The sequence below is a fragment of the Cynocephalus volans genome, chromosome 9 (genome assembly GCF_027409185.1).
Source record: "Cynocephalus volans isolate mCynVol1 chromosome 9, mCynVol1.pri, whole genome shotgun sequence".
NCBI classification, from domain to species: Eukaryota; Metazoa; Chordata; class Mammalia; order Dermoptera; family Cynocephalidae; genus Cynocephalus; species Cynocephalus volans.
This window is the reverse complement of record NC_084468.1, coordinates 136,366,344-136,385,436: the sequence shown is the minus strand read 5'-3', so window position 1 is coordinate 136,385,436 and position 19,093 is coordinate 136,366,344. Positions and strand designations below refer to the sequence as shown.

Here is a 19,093-nt window from a genome sequence, read left to right as displayed (position 1 = left end):
TTATATACTTTAATCAAAACAACATTTGACCTCACATTGTATGCAAATGCAGATATGAGAATCCAGCTGTCTTTTGTTAATCCAGGAATTAAGGAGATTTACAAAATGTAGAATGGTGCCACTCTTCTCAATTTTTTGCTTTGGACAAATATAGTTATTACTTCATAATATATATACTATTTGCATTTCCATATAATGGGTTTATTATAATTTGTAGATAATTGATATGTGCCTTCTATCCTGTTATCACATTAGAGATGTTCCTGTTTAGTGTCCCATCCATTCCAGCCTTCCTAAGGATATCACTTCTATAATGACTTTCTCCTTTACTTGCATCCTTAATTTTTCAGATTCTTTTGAATGGCTCCCATAAGCATTCAGGGTATAATAATATGTTCTATCTTTTTAAAAAAAACCCTTTTGATTTTATGTAACTTTTTAGAAAAAAATTTATTCCTCTTCTCTCTTTTGCAGTGAATCTACTTGAAATAGTTGTCTCTATTTCCTCACTTTTCAATTTTTCTTTGATCCGTTCTTCTCTTCCTACTTCTCCAATAAAACCGCTTTTATCAACATAATTACTGTTGTGCCATATCCTGGGATTATATATTTATGAATTTTCATTTTATTCAACCTCTCGATGAATTTGAAAATATTCTTTGAATGCTGCTTTTCTTGGCTTTGGTGATGCCACAATTTACTATTGTTATGTTTTGTTTTCCTTAACTAACTGGACCTTCCTTGTCCTTCATCTTTGTTCATTGAATCATGAAAATATAGACTAGAATACATTGACATAGAAATCTCATTAGAATGCAGCTCACAAGAGCTGAGAGATGTGAAGGATAGATATTAATATTCTACTATTCAGGAGTTCCAGAAGGCAAGAACAAAGAATGGAAAGTAGACACTTGCCAAAGTTGAAGTAACAGCAGAAAATTTTTCATATCTACTGATTTCCCTAGGCGACACCCCTGCCTTCAGTATTGTATGCTTTCAAGCTTGAAGCTTTCCCAAATTTCTCCCACCTTTCAGTGAACGGATTGGGATTCAGGTAGATTGGTTAGTTCTCACCATAATTTTAAAAATTAAATGATTAAAATTAAATCAAAATAACTCATGACTTGATGGTGGAAAGAGAAAGGATAAAACAAAATTAAGAAACATTCATGCCTGGAACTTACGGGATGTATTAGTTACCTGTTGCTGCATAACAAATTATTCCTGAATTTAGCAGCTTAAACTAACAGACATTTAATATCCCACATAGTTTCTAAGGGCCAGGAATCTGAAAGTGGCTTGGCTGAGTAATCCTGGCTCAGAGTCTCTCATGAGGTTGCATTATCAGAACAGTTTCCATGAGCTGGACTGAAATTTAATTGCACAGCATTGGAAAGTGGACACTCTCGGGGGAGGCTGAAGTTTAGTGTAGATCAGCACTCGCCATGCTGTGTTCTGTAGGATTCTGGCTTCCCGACGGGCTCCTTCCGCAGAGGGTTCTGTGGTCTAAAGTGAGTGGAGAACATCTCAGAACTCACGCTCTCTGGAAATGTGTGTGCAGAAGGCTCTGAGAGAAGTTCTGAGGCCAAAGAACCCATTGGACTTGGTGAATTTGGCATTTCCCCCAACTTTTTGACTAAGGAAGGTCTTTACTTTTTAAAGATACATCTCTTTCTTGCTACCCCAGGTGTATGTTTCTAAAACCTATATTTGATCATGTCAGTTTATGAATGGCAACAATAGTGTTCCATGTGGGTGGGTAGGAAGAAAACATTAGAACTTTGAATTTTATCCTTTCAGATTTTATTTATGTGCTATATTAAATATAAATAATACAGCAGAATAAACTAATATGCAATTTATTAACAAATAAAAATATGTGTATCGAGGGTGTACACCCTGCATTTTTTTACCGATGGAGTCCACTGGTGTGTAGAATAAAGTTTATCCTCCTAAGCATTTAAATTGAAATACAAGAATCTGACTGTCCAGGCTTTTCTCTGGATCCTGCCCCCTCTCTCCCTCTACACGCCCACTCCCCTCTAGCCCCACTAGGGGGCTTGACCTTCCTGAGACGTGGCAGAGACTTTTTAAAAATGTTAGGACATTTTCTAGGATGTTGTTTTCACCTGAAATATCTGACTGTCAAATCCTATTTGTTTTTGAGGACCCAATTCAAGGAGCCCTTGGGTGCTGAGGTTTGCCTCTGTTCAGGGCTCATAGCTCAGTTGTAGCACGTGTCTACATTTGAAATCATACCACAATCCTATTTCTGTAGTTCTGAAACCCCAAATCTCTCAAAATGGGAAGTGTTAAACTCATCTGGTGAGAAACCTGGCTTGAACTGACACAAGGCTAGTCAAGTTTTTTTCATCCCTCTAGGTGCGTCTATTCATACATTTTGCTGCAGACAATGAAGTGATTGATTACTAGGTGCCACCCCAAACCCTACTGTGTATATGCATTATATTACCTTTCTAAAACTTGAAAAATTCAAGACACATTTATCTGGCCCCAACCATTTGGGATAAGGAGCCTGTAAGATCTTACATTAACCATTATAAATGCTTTCATATATGTTATACCATTCCTTTCAAAAACAGGATTGTGAGACAAGCAGATAGCTCTGCTTTACAGAAGAGATAGCTCAGTCTCAGGGACTTTCTGACTTTCCCAAAGCTGTGGTCCTGGATGTGGGCAGAGCCAGGCATTGGATCCAGGTCTTTTGGTTCCAGATTGTTCCTCTGTGCCACAAACCTAGTTGTAGAGTTTCTAAAAAACAGAAACCCTGCCTTCCTTTTATTCTGTAAGATTGAGTCCATGATAGGAATTCTCCTTGTACAGTCTGTAAACAAATTTAAATGAAAGGTAGAATTTATACCGTAGCAATAATTTTAAAACTCTAAAAGAAGTCATCAAGGGCTTTGGAGACAAGTGTTCCAGTTACAGATCCGCTATTTACAGTATCATTTACCTTAAGCACCTCAGCCTGTCTGTGCAATGATATTCTTTAAAAAGGGAGATTATAAGAACTGAAGAAGAAAATACATGTAAAACATACTTAACACACATTTATAAGTGCTTATTATAAGAAGAAAATACCCCCATTTAATACATTTAGCAGATAAATAATGAATTTATAAAAAAGGAAGACAGATCTATGCTATCTTTTCTTCAAAAGGATCCATTGTTCTGTGACAGTAAGTTTTTCACTTTGTCTAACATTTGCTTATTTTTTATAGTATTGCCTGACTTAGGATCCTCATGGACAGCCTCAGAATTAAGATCTTTGCACTTAGAGACCTCAAGGCGGGGTGGTAATCATTTCTTCATGTCTTCCCCACTTTTTCATTTCTTTCCCTACCTGCTTTCTCAGCACCTCCTCAAGCCTAAGTGGCTTCTTGAACTTGAGAAATAGAAGAGGAAGGAGAAAGGAAAGGTATAAGGGACAGGGACAGCAAAACTTAGAAGGAAGGCAGTTTAGAGCAATAGTAGGGGCTCTGTTAGAGATTCTAAAGCATCTTCTATCTGCTTATAATCAGACTGCAGCCACCCCTTATTGCACTGTACTTGGAGACCTACAGGTTATTTCAATTGGCTGAACATGAAGGGCCAATTTGCATTTTAAGCATATGGGCCGGATGGATGAACTTCCTTTGATTTTATTACAATGGTAACAGTCCCTGTTTCTCTAGTTTGGTAACTGGCATGGCTCTGGCACTTTCTTCACCATAGGATGTGGAAAATCACACTCTTTTTAAAGAAGTATTACCCAGTTCTTCTTTAGTCCCCAGCCTGGGGTACATGGGACCTCAAAGCGTGAAAGCCATTTCTGGGTTTGCCCTGAACTGTATATACGTCTTCCTTGCCCTCTCTCTCCCTCGACTTGCGCTTCCTCGGCAGTCCTCTTCTGTCCCTTGCCAAACCTTCTTCTCTGTCCTTCCTTTTCCTCTTTGCTCGGTGTCTCCTGCCCCAGTAGGAAAGAGGAAGAGGGGGGACAAGGAGGGGACGGGGAAGCGAGTGAGAAAACCCAGGCTGCTGTGACTTCCCAAGGATTTTTGTCAAAGATGAAAGTGTCAAAATGCACTGATAGAAATGGAAAATGGTGCTTTAAAGTGGGAACATATGTTTTCCTTTGGAAAAGTGAAAATTGCAGAGGTTTACTTTTTTCTATTCACTCTCCTCCTGTTTTTGGATGGAGGCAGCACAAAATAAACAGTACGGAATCCACGTCACACTACTTCGTGTACCTTTCTAAAACTTGCAGAATTCGGAGTTCCAGCACAAATGGGGCCCCAGTATTTAGCATAAGTGCCTCACAGCTCCTCACTGTTCCTTCGTGGTTCGGGCCACCATTGGCTCCAGTCTTGATGATCTGAAGCTCCTCCTCGTAACGGGTCGCCTTCCTTCCACCCTTGCTGCCCTTCAGTCTGAACACTGCAGCCAGAGCAACAGTTACGATCAAAATCAAATCACGCCGCTCCTGTGCTCAGCACGCTCCAGTGTGGAGTCACAGTCCTTTCAGAGGCCTCCAGAGCCCCCGTGAGCTGCCCCTGCCTCTTTGACATCAGCCCTACCGGCTTCCTTGCTATCCCTGGACAGGCCAGGGAGGCACGCTGCACTCCTGCCTCAGGGCCTTTGCACCTGCTCTTTCTTCTGCCTGTTACTCTTTTCTACAATATAACTGCAGTCTAGCTCCCTCATGTAGATCAGTTTGTCTTCAAATGGTACCTTCTTATTGAGGCTTTCGCCAGGACACTCCCTACTAATACTCCCTTGCCCTTCTCCTTAGCACTTACCAACGTTCATTTTTAAGTCATCTTAAGGTTAAAAGTGATTTGGGGTTTTTTGGAACAAAGGGACAACTTTCTTTAATTATCTTTGACCTCTACTCTGGAATTTTCACCTCACATGAACTTTAAGTGGTAATCTCATTTATGTTTAAGAATCAGCACTGAGGTATAGACAGCATGCTGTGGCATATGAACTCATATCTCAAGGTTAAAAGTATAGGATCATTGTCAGTTTTCCATATTCCCGCATTCAGCAGAGACCATTTGTAATCACTGCTCATTCATCCAACAGGGTGGGCTAAGTGCCCAAGCTTTCGTTCGAGTGGAACTGGAGGACGTGAATGATAATCACCCTGTGTTTAACCCGTCAACCTATGTGACAAGCATCAGCGGCCAGACCCAGCCAGGCACTGAGATCATCGATGTTCTTGCCACCGACAAGGATTCTGGGATGTATGGAACAGTGACTTATGAACTCATTCCGGGAGACTTGTCGTCCCTTTTCACCATTGACTCCACCACAGGTATGTGATCTTGGAACAGACTTCATCATCTGGCAGTTAAACTTCTGCTTAACTGCTTGCCAGCCAGAAAATTAGAAAAGCTGATTCTTTTTCAATAGCAGGGATATTGCAGTACCTACTTAACCTTCCCAAAGGCACTGAGGTATACTGAAAAGGGTCCGGGGCTTTGTAGTTAGATTAGCACTGGATCTGAGTCACACTCAGCTTTGCCTCCTCCTGATCTTATGATATTAATTAGCCTCAGTTTCCTTTCCTTAAAGGTAGTACTAATAATACCTACATTGCAAAGTTTCTGTGAGGACTGAAGGCAGAAAATCATGCAGAAACAGTTGGCCAATAGCATTTATTTTGCAAATGTTCATTTCCCTTCATTTGTATGATAATGTCATCTAAGGGTGACTTAGCCTCATTTCAATGTATTAATAGACAATATTAGTGTAAAGAGATTTGTACAGGCATCCAAAGTAGATCCCTTTCTTTGTACTAGGTCTGGCATTCCCTTTGTCTCTTTGGATCTTAGTTTTCTTGTTTTTAGAATGATACCAAAGCTCCTTTTAGTTTTCTAACATGATAATTGCATATCTGCCACAGAAGCCCAGTGGGCCAACTGAAACTTTTAGAAATAACAAATACTTGAGAGGTTACCTTCCCTTTCCTGTTGGTCTGTTGCTAATAAAATAATGTTTGAAATATTTGATTACAAGAAAATACGAAATTTCAAGTATATGATGTTACATTATAATAATTTTGAAGTACTAAGAGATATTCCAGTCCAGAAATGAGGCTACAAAAAAAGAATATTTTTTTCTTGTACATTTCTTTACCCAATCCAAGCAATGGGTAGAATGTGTTTCTATCATAATGATGATGATAATGCCAGGTACTATGCTAGACATTTTCTGTACATTGTCTTACTGGATCTTCAAAATGCCCTTGCGACAATCATTTACATTAATATCAAATAATAATTTACGCAGAAAATCTAATCTAATAAATTAATTTGCCCTCTCACCCAGCCCCTGTAGGTGGATAGTCACTGTTTCTGTCTGGAAAGTGTGTTTCATCTGTCTTGAGTGACTGGCTGGGGGATTAATTGTTTACACTGCAGTCTTTATAAGACAAAAATTTCCTTGTTCAAAATAATCCACAGATATTGCCCCTTTAACATTTCAGAGATTAGAAAAAACTAGTTTTGCGGGAAATTAGTCTGTTCATCTTGGCTTTTTCAAAATTCATCTTAACTGAGGACCTTAACTGCCTATCAAATCATCAGGCCCTCTAGGGCACTACCATTGCCCAAAATACACATATGTAGGTCAGCCAGTAATCAGGGCACAGGATCTAGAAGCATTTAGCAGGTTGTTTTTAAAAGACAACAACACACTCATCATCCAGTTTCCACTGGAGTTTGAAGAATGAGCTGTACCATACTCTGTTTTTAGAAGTGATCTCTGTTGTACTGGCCACAGTCAGCTGCGTGCTTTCCTTCCTGGCACTGCTATAATACAAATGCCATTGTTAATCATGGAGAACACTTTACGTGGGTCATTATCTAGGGAAGTATTGTGATATATTTTGCGGGGGGAGAGCAAAGACCAAATTCATAATGGAATTAGCTTGGGTTATTATTGTTAGCAATTTTGATGCCCAAACATTTAGGTTAAAGACATTTTCAAACAGTGCTTGAAATTTGGCTATACTTAATCACAACTCATGAGGAAATTATGAGGCCTGGTAATGCTTTACTTTAAACTTTAGAAGAGGATGAGAAAGCATCATGACTAGCTACAGGAAAAAGTTGTCCAGTGCACAGGCAGTGTCCAGTTTGAATGGCTGAGTTCCAGAAGTTCATCTGTAGGTTGACTGCAACTGAAAAGACATTGTATATATTCGTGGTATACAAGGTGATGTTTTGATATGCTTATACATTGTTAAGTGATCGAGTAAAGCTAATTAACATATCCATTACCTCACACGTTTACGTTTTTTTTGTGGTGGAAACATTTGAGATCTACTCTCTTAGCCATTTCCAATTATAGAATAGATTATTATTAACTATAGTCACCATGCTGTATAATAGTTTTTCAGAATTTACTCATCCTGTCTAACTGAATCTTTGTAACCTTTGACCAACTTCCCTTATTTCACCTAACCCTAGGCAAACACCCCTGGCACACACAATTCTACCCTCTGCTTCTATGAGTTCAGACATTTTTAATTCCACATGTGAGTGAGGTCAGGCAGTACTTGTCCTTCTGTGTCTGGCTTATTTCACTTACCATAATGTCTTCCACATTCATCCATGTTTTGCAAATGACAGGATATCCTTCTTTTTTAAAGTTGAATAGTATTCCATTGTATCCCGCATTTTCTTTATTCGTTTATCCATTAACGGACACTTTGGTTGATTGCATATCTTTGTTATTGTGAAGAGTGCTGCAATGGACATGGGAGAGCAGACATATCTTTGACATACTGATTTCATTTCCTTTGGATATATACCCAGAAATGGGATTGCTGGATCATATGGTCATTCTATTTTTATCTTTTTGAGGAACCTCCACTCTGTTTTCCAAAACGGCTGTACCACACTTTCTATTTACGGATGTTCTTAAAGAATAGAACAAGGAGCAATACTGGAATATGGTTTTCCTCTTCTGGATCTGTATTTGTGTGTATATGTGTTCTGTGGTTTTGGGGGGTTTTTTTGTTTGTTTTGTTTTGCTTTTTCTGTATAAAAGCTGGGCTTTCTTGCTTCCACCCTAAGGCCTGTCTATACAGAGGCTGCCAACGTAAAACACAGTTCTAAGAAACTGCCTCTATCAATAAATATTTGGGGAATAAATGAATAAGTGACATCCAAAAATAATTGGAAAATAATTTAAATCCTTATTACACCTCTTAAGAAATTGCATGGGGGTATCATTGATAATATAGAGCCTAATTTCGTTTAAAATCTTCTTTCTGAATCATAGCATAGTAGGTGATTCTAGGGCCTTCTCTGACTTTTCCTCAAAACTCATCCAAACTCTCTCAATCCAGCTTCCCTATGCTGGCACTTTTCTTTTTCTTACTTCCTTTTGTCTCTGGATTTATCCTTTTCTCTTCGGGAGTAACTTCCTGCCCTTTAGAAGGGAATTTTGCAAGCTAGTTTCAGTACATTTTAATTATGTCCCTCCCTTTTTAACCTAATTTCATGCACAGGTAGGTTGAGGAGAAATAGTTATAAAGTACAAGGGGAATATTGAAAATTGATGAGCCCATTTATACCTTATCACTTCATCCTGAATTACTCTAAAATTCTGTCAGAAATATTCATTCATTTGCTCATTGGTTCATTCGCCCTTTCATTTTCATGCTTTCCACAGCAGACATGCTATTTTTGTAAGCTTACATACTTTGTGTGATAGGCTCATGTTTTCCTGAAGACAAGAGATTTCCCATTGATCTGTTTGTGCCACAAGCAAGACTCATGCATTAAAAATAGAACTCTGACTTATTGTATTCATCTGGCAAGAAAAATGTTTTGGAGAAAACTGGAAGAGGGTGTAGCAATGTCATGGTTGTTTTCTCTTGTGGGTTTATCTTCCTGTTCTGTTTTTGGTTTTCCAAGTTTGTTGTTGGTTCAAAGAACATTTTTGTAAAATGTGTTTAGGCACCAGGAGAGAGATATTGAGTGGAGCCTTCATTTCTCTTATTCTTACTTGGTTGGCTTCCTTTGATGTGGGCACGAGGCAGACCACACTGTTTTGAGTTTTAAAAGGAAGAAACACAAGAAGCATATTTATTAATAGCTCTTTTTTAATGTATTTTTAATCCTATTTTATGAATTATATGTAGATTTTTTCCTCCATTGTTTGAGGTAGCATTAAAAATGCAGTTCTTTAAATTTTGAGTTTGTCCTATTTATTTAGTAATTTTACCCTGAAAGAAACTTTACTTCTAATTCAGATTATTTTAAGGTGACAAATAGGTTTCAAGCATTTGTGTTGGTCATTTAACATCACCCGAAACTGTCTCTTTTACTAGTGCTACCTTTGGTTAAATTATTGTAGTTTACCTCTTTTTTATAGAAGCAAGTTAATAATATAAAGTCAATAAATGTTATGAAAAGAGTGGACCTTAAGGCAGAAAATGGCAGCAAGTTCTATAGTAATTCAATATACATTTATTCAATGCTTTTTATGTATGGGGCACTGTTCTAGGTGTTTGGGATACGTCAAATTGTATTTGTATTGCTTGAATAAAACAGATAAAAACTTCTACTCCTGTAGAGTTTACAGCACCAAGCTTATGTTGCCTGGTCTGTTGTCTATTCTATGTTTAGTTGTGGTCTACACAAAATCTAAGTTTAGCACTATGGAAGAACAAATAATTAAAAGTGTTTCAAACTGGCAGACAAGGGCAGCTGTGCCTCAGTGTTTAGTTGTAATCTTTTGTTTGTATGGGGTGTGTGGATTTTAACATGGACTATGACAAATGTGACACAGACTTCTTTTTTCTTTATTTCAAGGGAAGATTCTTTTCTAATGTTAGTTTGATGCTCAGATTTCACATCATGTAATGGTTCTCATAATTCTTCATGATTACCACCTTCCTACGTTTAACATTTAACATTCTGATATGTAGTTAATAAGTTAATACCACACTTCATTTCATAAGGAATATGAGCTGCTCGTGCCAAATAAATGGTGACTTTCTTTTATTTGCAAGACAGAGTCTAAAATTAATCATGAACACCTAAGTAATATATGCCACTTTCATAAGAAACAAAAGCATGCTAGGGAAATTTCTCTTTAGCCTTTCCAGTACAAGATCACAGACACATACAGATAGAAAGAATCTTCCATCAACCTTATGGGATAAGCAAGGCAGATATTTTTATGTCCATCTGCAAATTAAGAGACTGAAAACTCTAAGAGTCTTAGTGACATACTCAGGGACACAGTAGTGAACCTGACACTTGAATTTACTTCTGGAACTTCCACTTTAAGGTTTTTTCCATTATTATGACTTTCCTTAAAATTAAAGACAAAGCTGAGGTAAATTTGGTTCTATTGATTTAACTAAATAAAATAGAAAACTGATCTCTCTTTGTGACTTCCATACAAGCCTATTTAAAACACCAAATTATATGTTGATTTTTTATTTACTCTTTTCAGTTGAGTAAATAGAATTCAGTGGAATTTTCCAAAACAAGTGTGTTTTCTTAAGATTTTTTTTTAGTTGTCAATATGAGATAGAATTTTGAATCCACTCTAGTCCTGTTAGCCACTTCGACTTAGTCACCCATATTTGTGTGCAAAATAGCATAATGTAACCTACGTGGTGAATAAATTTCTATATTCTCGCAAACTGGATATGACAGACTTCATAAATATTAATAACTAATAAGAAATTGTTACTGCTATCCCATAGTTTTTGATCTGTATCTGTTTTTAAGAAAACCACACTTACAGACTCCATGACTGGTGAAGGTCACGATTTTGTGCTTATTTTTGTTCTTAACTACCCCATCGCTTGCAATTTTAATAATGACTTACAGATTGTTTTCTAACTGTGAATTGTTCGCATGGCCCTTGAGAAGGTCACGGCTTCCTGCAGCTACTGTTCATTCTCTCTTCCTACTCTTCAGCTTACTCATACCCATGTAATCACTGCCTATAATTAAATGTCCTATAAAGTTCTTAGTACGGTTTATGTCTTCCTGATTGGGCCCAGAGCAAAACAAGTACACTTCATACATTTAAAGAAATGGAAGAGGAGATTGAATGTATAAGTATGTGCATTTACTGATAAATGAATGACCTAGCAGCCCTGACTTATACCAGTGCAGTGAAGCCGTGAAAATTCAAAGACAGGTGCATTTACCAATTGTATTGATTTCTTTTGGGTAGTTATCCTGAGATGAGTGTAATGCTTTCATTTAATTTTTTAAAAAATTAGGGTTAAAAACAACAAAAATTGGGGTTTTTGGAAACAGTTAACACAAGAATTGAGCACTTTCAGACAGGAACTAATTCCATCTGATATTACTGGGGGGAGGGATTTATTATCATCCTTATTTATAGATGAAGAAGGTAAAACCATGATAAGTTCAAGTGACTAGTCTGTAGACATATGCAGAAAGCAGTGGAGTTCCTGATGTTATGGAAAGATTATGTAGAGCTGGGCAACTGATGAACAGGTTTCGTGTTCACTTAATATTAGTAAATACCCCGTCATTACACACGAATTCTGGGTAGATCAGCATTATGCACAAACACACACACACACACACACACGAGCAGTCTTCAAAAGTTCATGGATGTATATTATCTTTTAATTCCATTTTCTGTGAACTCTTTGAAATACCTTTGTATATATGCATATATATATGACTGTATATATACACACACATATGTATGTATATGTATGTGTGTATGTATAATACAGACACCTCTAGAGTGACGTTCTCTGCTTCTAAGACTTGTAAAATGAGAAGTGGAGGTGTATGATAATGGGCATTTTCTCTTCAAAACCTAGTGAAAAACTGAGATTGGAGGGATTTAACTTGTGTATTAGTCCATTTCTCTTGCTTATATCAAAAATACCTAAAACTGGGTGATTTATAAAGAAAACAAAATTTATTGTTACAGTTTCTGAGGCCAGGAGGTCCAAACTCCAGGGAACACATCTGGTGAAGGCCTTCCTTGGTGGTTTTACAGCAATGCAGGGGTCTCACGTGGCAGAAAATGGCAGAGCAGAGAGAGCTCCTTGTGCACTCTCCTTTTAAACCCTCAAAATCACATCCACGACCACCATTAAACCATCAACTTAATCACCTTTTCAACACCCCACCTTTCAATTATCATAATAGGACTTCCCACCCTCTTAACAGTCACAGTGGTGATCCAGCCTCCAACATATTAAACTTTGGGGAAACAAAATTCAATCCACTACACCTTGTATGGTCAATCACTCACATGGAGTTATTTGTTTTAAAATGCTTGAAAACTTTTTTTTTTAATTTAACAAGGCACTTCCCTTCGGGAAATAGGATTCCTGACTCTTTTCCCTCATAAATTCGTTTCTTTGAATGACTACTATATGCAAAGTTCTAAGTTAAGTCCTCTTTATAATAATTAGCATTTGTGTAGTGTTTCACTGTTTACATGTAAATTTAAACTTTATCTCCTTTTTACCTACAACTGACAGTTCTTACTTATCAACTTTGTTGTCATTACATTTACTTATTGATCAGTTTTATAAGGTTCTTTTTTTTTTTAATTTTATTTTCTCCATATACATTGTGGCTGATTATTGCTCCCCATCACCAAAACCTTCCTCCCTTCTCCCTCCCCCCCTCCCCAACAATGTCCTTTCTGTTTGCTTGTCGTATCAACTTCAAATAATTGTGGTTGTTGTATCTTCTCCCCCCACCCCCGGTTTTTTTTTTTTTGTGTGTGTGTGTGTGTGTGTGTGTGTGTGTGTGTGTGTGTGTGTGTGTGTGTGAATTTATATATTAATTTTTAGCTCCCACCAATAAGTGAGAACATGTGGTATTTCTCTTTCTGTGCCTGACTTGTTTCACTTAATATAATTCTCTCAAGGTCCATCCATGTTGTTGCAAATGGCAGTATTTCATTCGTTTTTATAGCTGAGTAGTATTCCATTGTGTAGATGTACCACATTTTCCGTATCCACTCATCTGATGATGGGCATTTGGGCTGGTAGTTTTATAAGGTTCTTAAGCATGAAGCTTCTTGACAAAGTTATATTTGTATAACCCTCTGTATTTGGCACACTGTCTCCCTTTCTCTTCCTTTTTCCTTTTTTTCAAATTTATTAAGGACCTTGACTATGACAAATAAGTTGGGCATTCATCAGTAAAATTTTGTTAAGAAAACAAGAAACTTAATTTTTCTGCATGGAATAACATCCTAGGTGTATCAAGGATAAAATAATGAAAATGTTGTGTAAGTTATGTGTTGCTTCTTGCTCCCCATTGTCAAATCATTTGGACCCCAAACCTTATTATTAAACTATCTCAGTTAAACATGCCAGTTTGGGGATTTGGAGGGGGAATCATTAGACACTAGATCATTCTTCCAGAAAGAATGCTTTTAAATAGCAGAGAGATTATAGAACAGATATTAGTTTTATTAGATTTCCCAGTTTACCATATGTTACTGTGGCACATTTTGCTAGTAATTTGAGTATTTGATACATTTCTTATATTCAGAAAGTTTTATATAGACAGTTTCTCACAGGGCATGTTTATTTCAACTTCAGGGATTCATTTCATGGAGTATAACTCTCTTAAATACCTTTACTTTCTGACTGTGAAATTTTCATTGATATTCGTCCTTGAAGCTTTATACATAATAAGAATCCTATTTTTAGAGAAGTTATTTTTAAAGACACATATTTTAATGTCCAATCTAAATCTGTACTATAGCATGCAAATTCCCTTCAGAGCTCTAAAGAAAGGTGGTATACACACACACACACACGTACATACATACATATAAATTATAACATGTGAAATTTATAATAGGCATACATTACCCAGGCCACTATGGAATCATAGAAGAGTGATATCTAGAGGTGAGAGGAGGGTAAGAGAAGGCCAGTTGCACCAGGCAAGACAAGCTGCGCTTTAAAATAAGATTAGACACCATTAAGCCAAAGAAGATGAAGAAGTTGTCCCAGAAAGAGGATGCAGCAATCCAAATGGAAAAGAGCCTAGTCCATTCTGGAAATTATAACTGTGCCTAAAGCAAAAGGTATTGTCGAAAGTATGGCAAAGAAAGGTCAATTTATGAATGGCTTGGTATGTAAGGTGTTTGAACTTTACCCTGAAAAACTGGGGAGGCATTGATAGATCTAGTTCAAACACAGGTATGAAAAGGGTTCAGAAGGATCAGTCTGGAGGCAGAAGACAAGGTTGTGTCTAGTTGAGGCAGACGTTATTTTTTTTTTTCATTGTCATAATTATCAAGGTGGCAAGATGAAATCTTTAAAAAATTCTCTATAATTGGAATTGAATTAACTCTCGAAGAATATATACTCGGGGAGTGGGGATAGTTGGAGGTATAGGGACTTTTCATTTTCTTCTGTAGACACTTTTGTGTTATTTGAATTTTATTTTTTTTAATCAGGCATAGATTTTATACTAAAACAATAATTTTTAAGAACTACACCAATAACAGGTAGGAAAGATCTGACTTAGAAATTTGTATGATAAGCATTGAGTGTTTTGGTGGGCAAGCAACTCAGAATGAACTCAAATTTTAATATGGCTGCTAAAAGCTGATGTAATAATAGTTGGTTACATTAGTATTTTATAGTATCCTAATAAAGAGAGTTTATATTCTGCTTTATAATAAATTGTATCTGAAAACGTGTGTTCACTTTGGGAGCCAAAACTGAGATGAGCAATTTGGAGCACGTTCAGGAGAAAGGAACTATGAGAGAAATGATTTATAATCATGTTAGATAAGAAACTATTAAATAAAATCATTATACATACATATATATATATATATAACAAAAACTCAAATTGTCACATTGTACATCTTAAACTTATACAATTTTATTTATCAATTATAACTCAGTAAATCTGAAAAAAATAAGAGAAAATGGAGATATTGTGCTTGGAGCAGGTCAGCGAAGATATTTGACTTCATTAATTAATGAGATATTGCGCTGAAGAGAAATAAGACATATTTCATTAAATTACTAACAGAAATAGGAGCCAGGAATTGAAACTGTATGAAGACAGATTTTGACTTAAAAATAGAAAGAAATTAAATGGGTTCACCTTTTTTATGTCCAGAAACCTGATATTTGTGACATTTTTGCCAGCCTCTTGTAAACTGGCAAATATTGTGATATTCCTTCATTTAACTAATAGTTACGGCCAGTTGTACCATGACAGGTTCCATACAGTTCAGCCACATTTATTCGTATATAAGTTCACTTAATAAGTTTGCATATATTTTCTTTCTCATTAAATAAAACTAGCACATTCATTTCTTGAATTGGTTATGTTAGATCAGTTTTTATGTTTTCAAACTAGTCCACTAAAGGATAGTATTAACAATGTTAAATAATTAGTTTTGTCAGCATTACTGAATCTCTCCTTGACTTAACCATAAACAACTCCTCTTACACATTCTACATTCTTAAGCCTAACTTGCCACTCTTGTCCTCTTGGTTTTAACATTTCTTTAATAAATGTTTTCCTACACACAACTGCTGTATTATACCTTTTCACTAACAAAGATGATGTGGAGTCAGTTAAAAAAGAGCTGCCCTATGTGGTTTAGTTCAGGGCATACGTCAAATGCCTTGGAAGATAAAATTTTAGTCCTATCCTGTAGACTTAGGATTCTGGTGCCTGGACAGGTGGTAATCACCCTACAACCCCACATTAGCCCCACGTTGGAATACATTGGATTATGGGATATACTCTGTTATTCCAGTATCCTGGGCTGGTGATATGATAGTATGGCCTAGAAAAGGCAACACAATTTACTTTTTTCTGGTGAGTTGACACACTTCCCAAATGTCTAATGTTTAAGCTCTAGGAAAATATAGCTTAATTGACAGGATGTGGAAAATATGCTCAAATTCTTTGGTTGGAAAATAGATATATCAGTTGGGATTCTCCAGAGAAAGAGAACCAATAGGATATGTGTGTGTGTGTGTGTGTGTGTGTGTGTGTGTGTGTGTGTGTGTGTGTGTGTGTGTGTGTGTGTGTGTACACACATACATACATGCATGAGGAAATTTATTAAAAGGAATTGGCTCATGCAATTAAAGAGGCTGGCAAGTCCCAAGATCTGCACTGAGTCAGTAAGCTGAACCCAAGAGAGTGAGTGGTGTTATTCCAGTCTGAGTCCAAAGATCTGAAAGCCAGCAGAACCAATGATGCAGTTCCAGACTGAAGACCCACAGGCTCAAGACTCAGGAAGAACTGATTCTTCAGTTTGAATCTGAAGACAGGGAAAAACAAACAAACAAACAAACAAAACCCAAAAAACAATGTCCCAGTTCAAAGGCAGTCAGGCAGGAGGAATTCTCTCATCCTCAGGAGAGGGTCAACTTTTTTGTTCTCTTCAGGTCTTCAACTGATTGGATGAGGCCCACCAACACTGAGGAATACAATCCACTTTATTCAGTGTACAGATTTAAATGCTAAACTCATCCAAAAACGCCCTCACAGATACACCCAGAATGATATTTGATCAAATATCTGGGCACCCCATGACTTAGTCAAGTTGGCACATAAATTTAAACATCACAGTAGACTTAACAGATCGGGTGTTGCTATTGTTCATCAGTACTTATTGCATGTTATCTGTTTATTAATTCTTTCTTTCCCCTACCTAGGAATTATTTACTTAACATCAACACTTCGTCATTTGGAAGCTACAACACTTTTGCTGATGGTCTGTGCCCGAGATGGTGGAGGGCTCACAGCTGTAATTAATGCCGATGTCACTATACACATTCTGCAGACAGCTATGGCACCTGCTGAATTTGAAAGGTTTAAGTACTCTTTCTCAGTTAATGAAGATGTGCCTGAAGGCAGTCCTGTTGGAACAGTGAAGGCAAGGGAGCCCTTGAGTAAGTCCTTATCTCCTGTGCTGCCTTGAAGTCCATTAGTGGAGCAATAATGTTCCACTATCGGAACATTTTCTGTATTTTCTTAGGCTGTGCAATCTTGAATCTTTCCTTCTCTCCATGCAAGAAAAATGAAGGGAGATAGCACAACCTGTGGCTTGCCCTTTGTTCTTTCAACATTGTTTTTATCCATCCTACATTTTTTTTTTCTCATTGCAAAAGTAAGATATTTTTAAGAAAAAGTTTAAAACAATACAGTAATTATAATAATCATAATGCAGAAAACGTATGTCTCCTATAACCCACTCACACAGACACACACTTTTAAAACTTTTCTTGCAAAAATGCATTGTATTGTATTTGTTGTTATACAAATAACTCCTTCCCCCCCCACCCCCACATAGTATATAATGAACGGCGTTCTAGGTAACTGTATATCATTATGTCTCATAAAAAAAAAAAAATTGTTTAGTATTTCAACTTAGATGTTGTATTTAAACATTTTCCTTTTGCTACCAGTTTGAATGACTTAAAAATTATTGGTAGTCCACATAGAACTTGAGCAAAATATGCTTGTTCGACTCTCCCACTTGTAGAGGGGCCTATGCAAGATAAATGCTCTCTCTCCCGCCAGATTCCTCCGAACCAATCTCGTACAGAATTTCCTCCGGCGATCTGGATGGGAAGTTCTCCATTCACCCGTGGCTGGGCACTATTCGCACGCAGAAGCCCCTGGATCACGAAACGCAGCCCGCGGTTGTGCTCACGGTCCAGGCACAGCTGGGCAGCTCCCCGGCCTGCAGCAGCACAGAAGTCAACATAACCGTCATGGATGTCAATGACAATCCGCCAGCGTTTCCCACCGCTTCCGACGAGGTTAGAATACCCCAGACCACCCGGCCTGGCACCGCCTTGTACCTTGCGCGTGCAGACGACAAGGACAGTGGTCTGAATGGAGTCGTCCGATACACCATAGCAGGCCGGGATCCCAGCCGGAATCCCGGCCTCTTCACCATCGACGGGGAGCTGGGCGTGCTGTACCTCAGTGACAGTCTGGGCCTTGATGTGTCGCAGCCGCACACGCTGACCCTCGTGGCCGAGGACCTGGGCGTCCCTCCTCGGGCATCCCTGTTGGTGCTGACGGTCGTCATCGAAAGACAAGAACAGAGCCCAGTTGTGGCTTTTGAGCACTTGGTCTACCGAGCGGACGTTAGCGAGGCGCTCGCGCCGACGGCGCAGGTACTGCGAGTCCAGGCCGTCCCCCGGGGCCCGCGGCGCGTGTACTCGCTGGAAGCCGGCGCACGCTCCGCGGGCTTTGCCATCTGCGCGCACACGGGGCGCATTTATTTGCGGCGACAGCTCGACTATGAATCCACACAAACCTATCATTTTAGAGTGTTTGCCGGGATCCCGGAGGACAAATGGTTGCAAAATGTGAGCACTTCAGTAATTGTTCATGTCCTGGATGAGAATGACAATTCTCCTACCTTCTTGCACGACGTGTTGTTTTTGAAAGTAGAAGAGAGCCCCGTTCCCCAAGGGGTAATAGGCAAAGTTACAGCGATTGACGCAGACTCTGGAAGGAATGGACGGCTGTCATATTTCCTTCTGTCTGATGGGAAGTCCTTCAAGATGAATGTTAATACAGGTAGCATTTTTTAGCTTCCATCTATTCCTTTAAATCAAAACTGAGAAAACTCAAATCTTTAGGTATAGCATTTGTACAAACATACAATTAAGATTGCAGTTTTTAGTAATTGCAGTACTGATTCTAAAATGGAGTAAAAGTTGAATAGAATCTCACCGTTAATGATTAGTACTTCTCTTGCCTCACACCCACGTATTGACAATACACAGTTCTTATTCTGAATTAGAAGTACAGTCGGAAATGGATTCAATAAATCCTCATGGGAAAGCTAACTTTTCTCACCAACATTCTTTTTCATTTGTAGACTTTTAACAGAATGTCAAAACGTATTTTATGAAATGTAAATGTCACCAATGTAAAACTAGAAATCAGTCTATTGTTAAGATTTCAAAATGACTCTAGGGATATATGTTCCCATTCTCATTTGCTAAGGGAACCAGGGGGAAAAGCGGAATAATTACAGTGAATTTTTTGAAGTCTTAATTAAGTCATTAAATATGAAAAGTTAATATAGT

General features: G+C 37.9%; 1 protein-coding gene across 2 annotated transcripts in view; it reads left to right on the top strand.

Annotated features, from left to right (window-relative positions):
- Positions 1-19,093, top strand: part of DCHS2 (dachsous cadherin-related 2) — a 220,318-nt gene that overhangs the window by 120,263 nt on the left and 80,962 nt on the right. For both annotated transcript variants that reach the window (XM_063107351.1, XM_063107352.1), the window contains 3 exons: positions 5,086-5,317; positions 16,697-16,933; positions 17,565-18,578. In XM_063107351.1, coding sequence (XP_062963421.1) covers positions 5,086-5,317; positions 16,697-16,933; positions 17,565-18,578 — 1,483 coding nt within the window. The remainder of the gene's footprint in view (positions 1-5,085; positions 5,318-16,696; positions 16,934-17,564; positions 18,579-19,093) is intronic.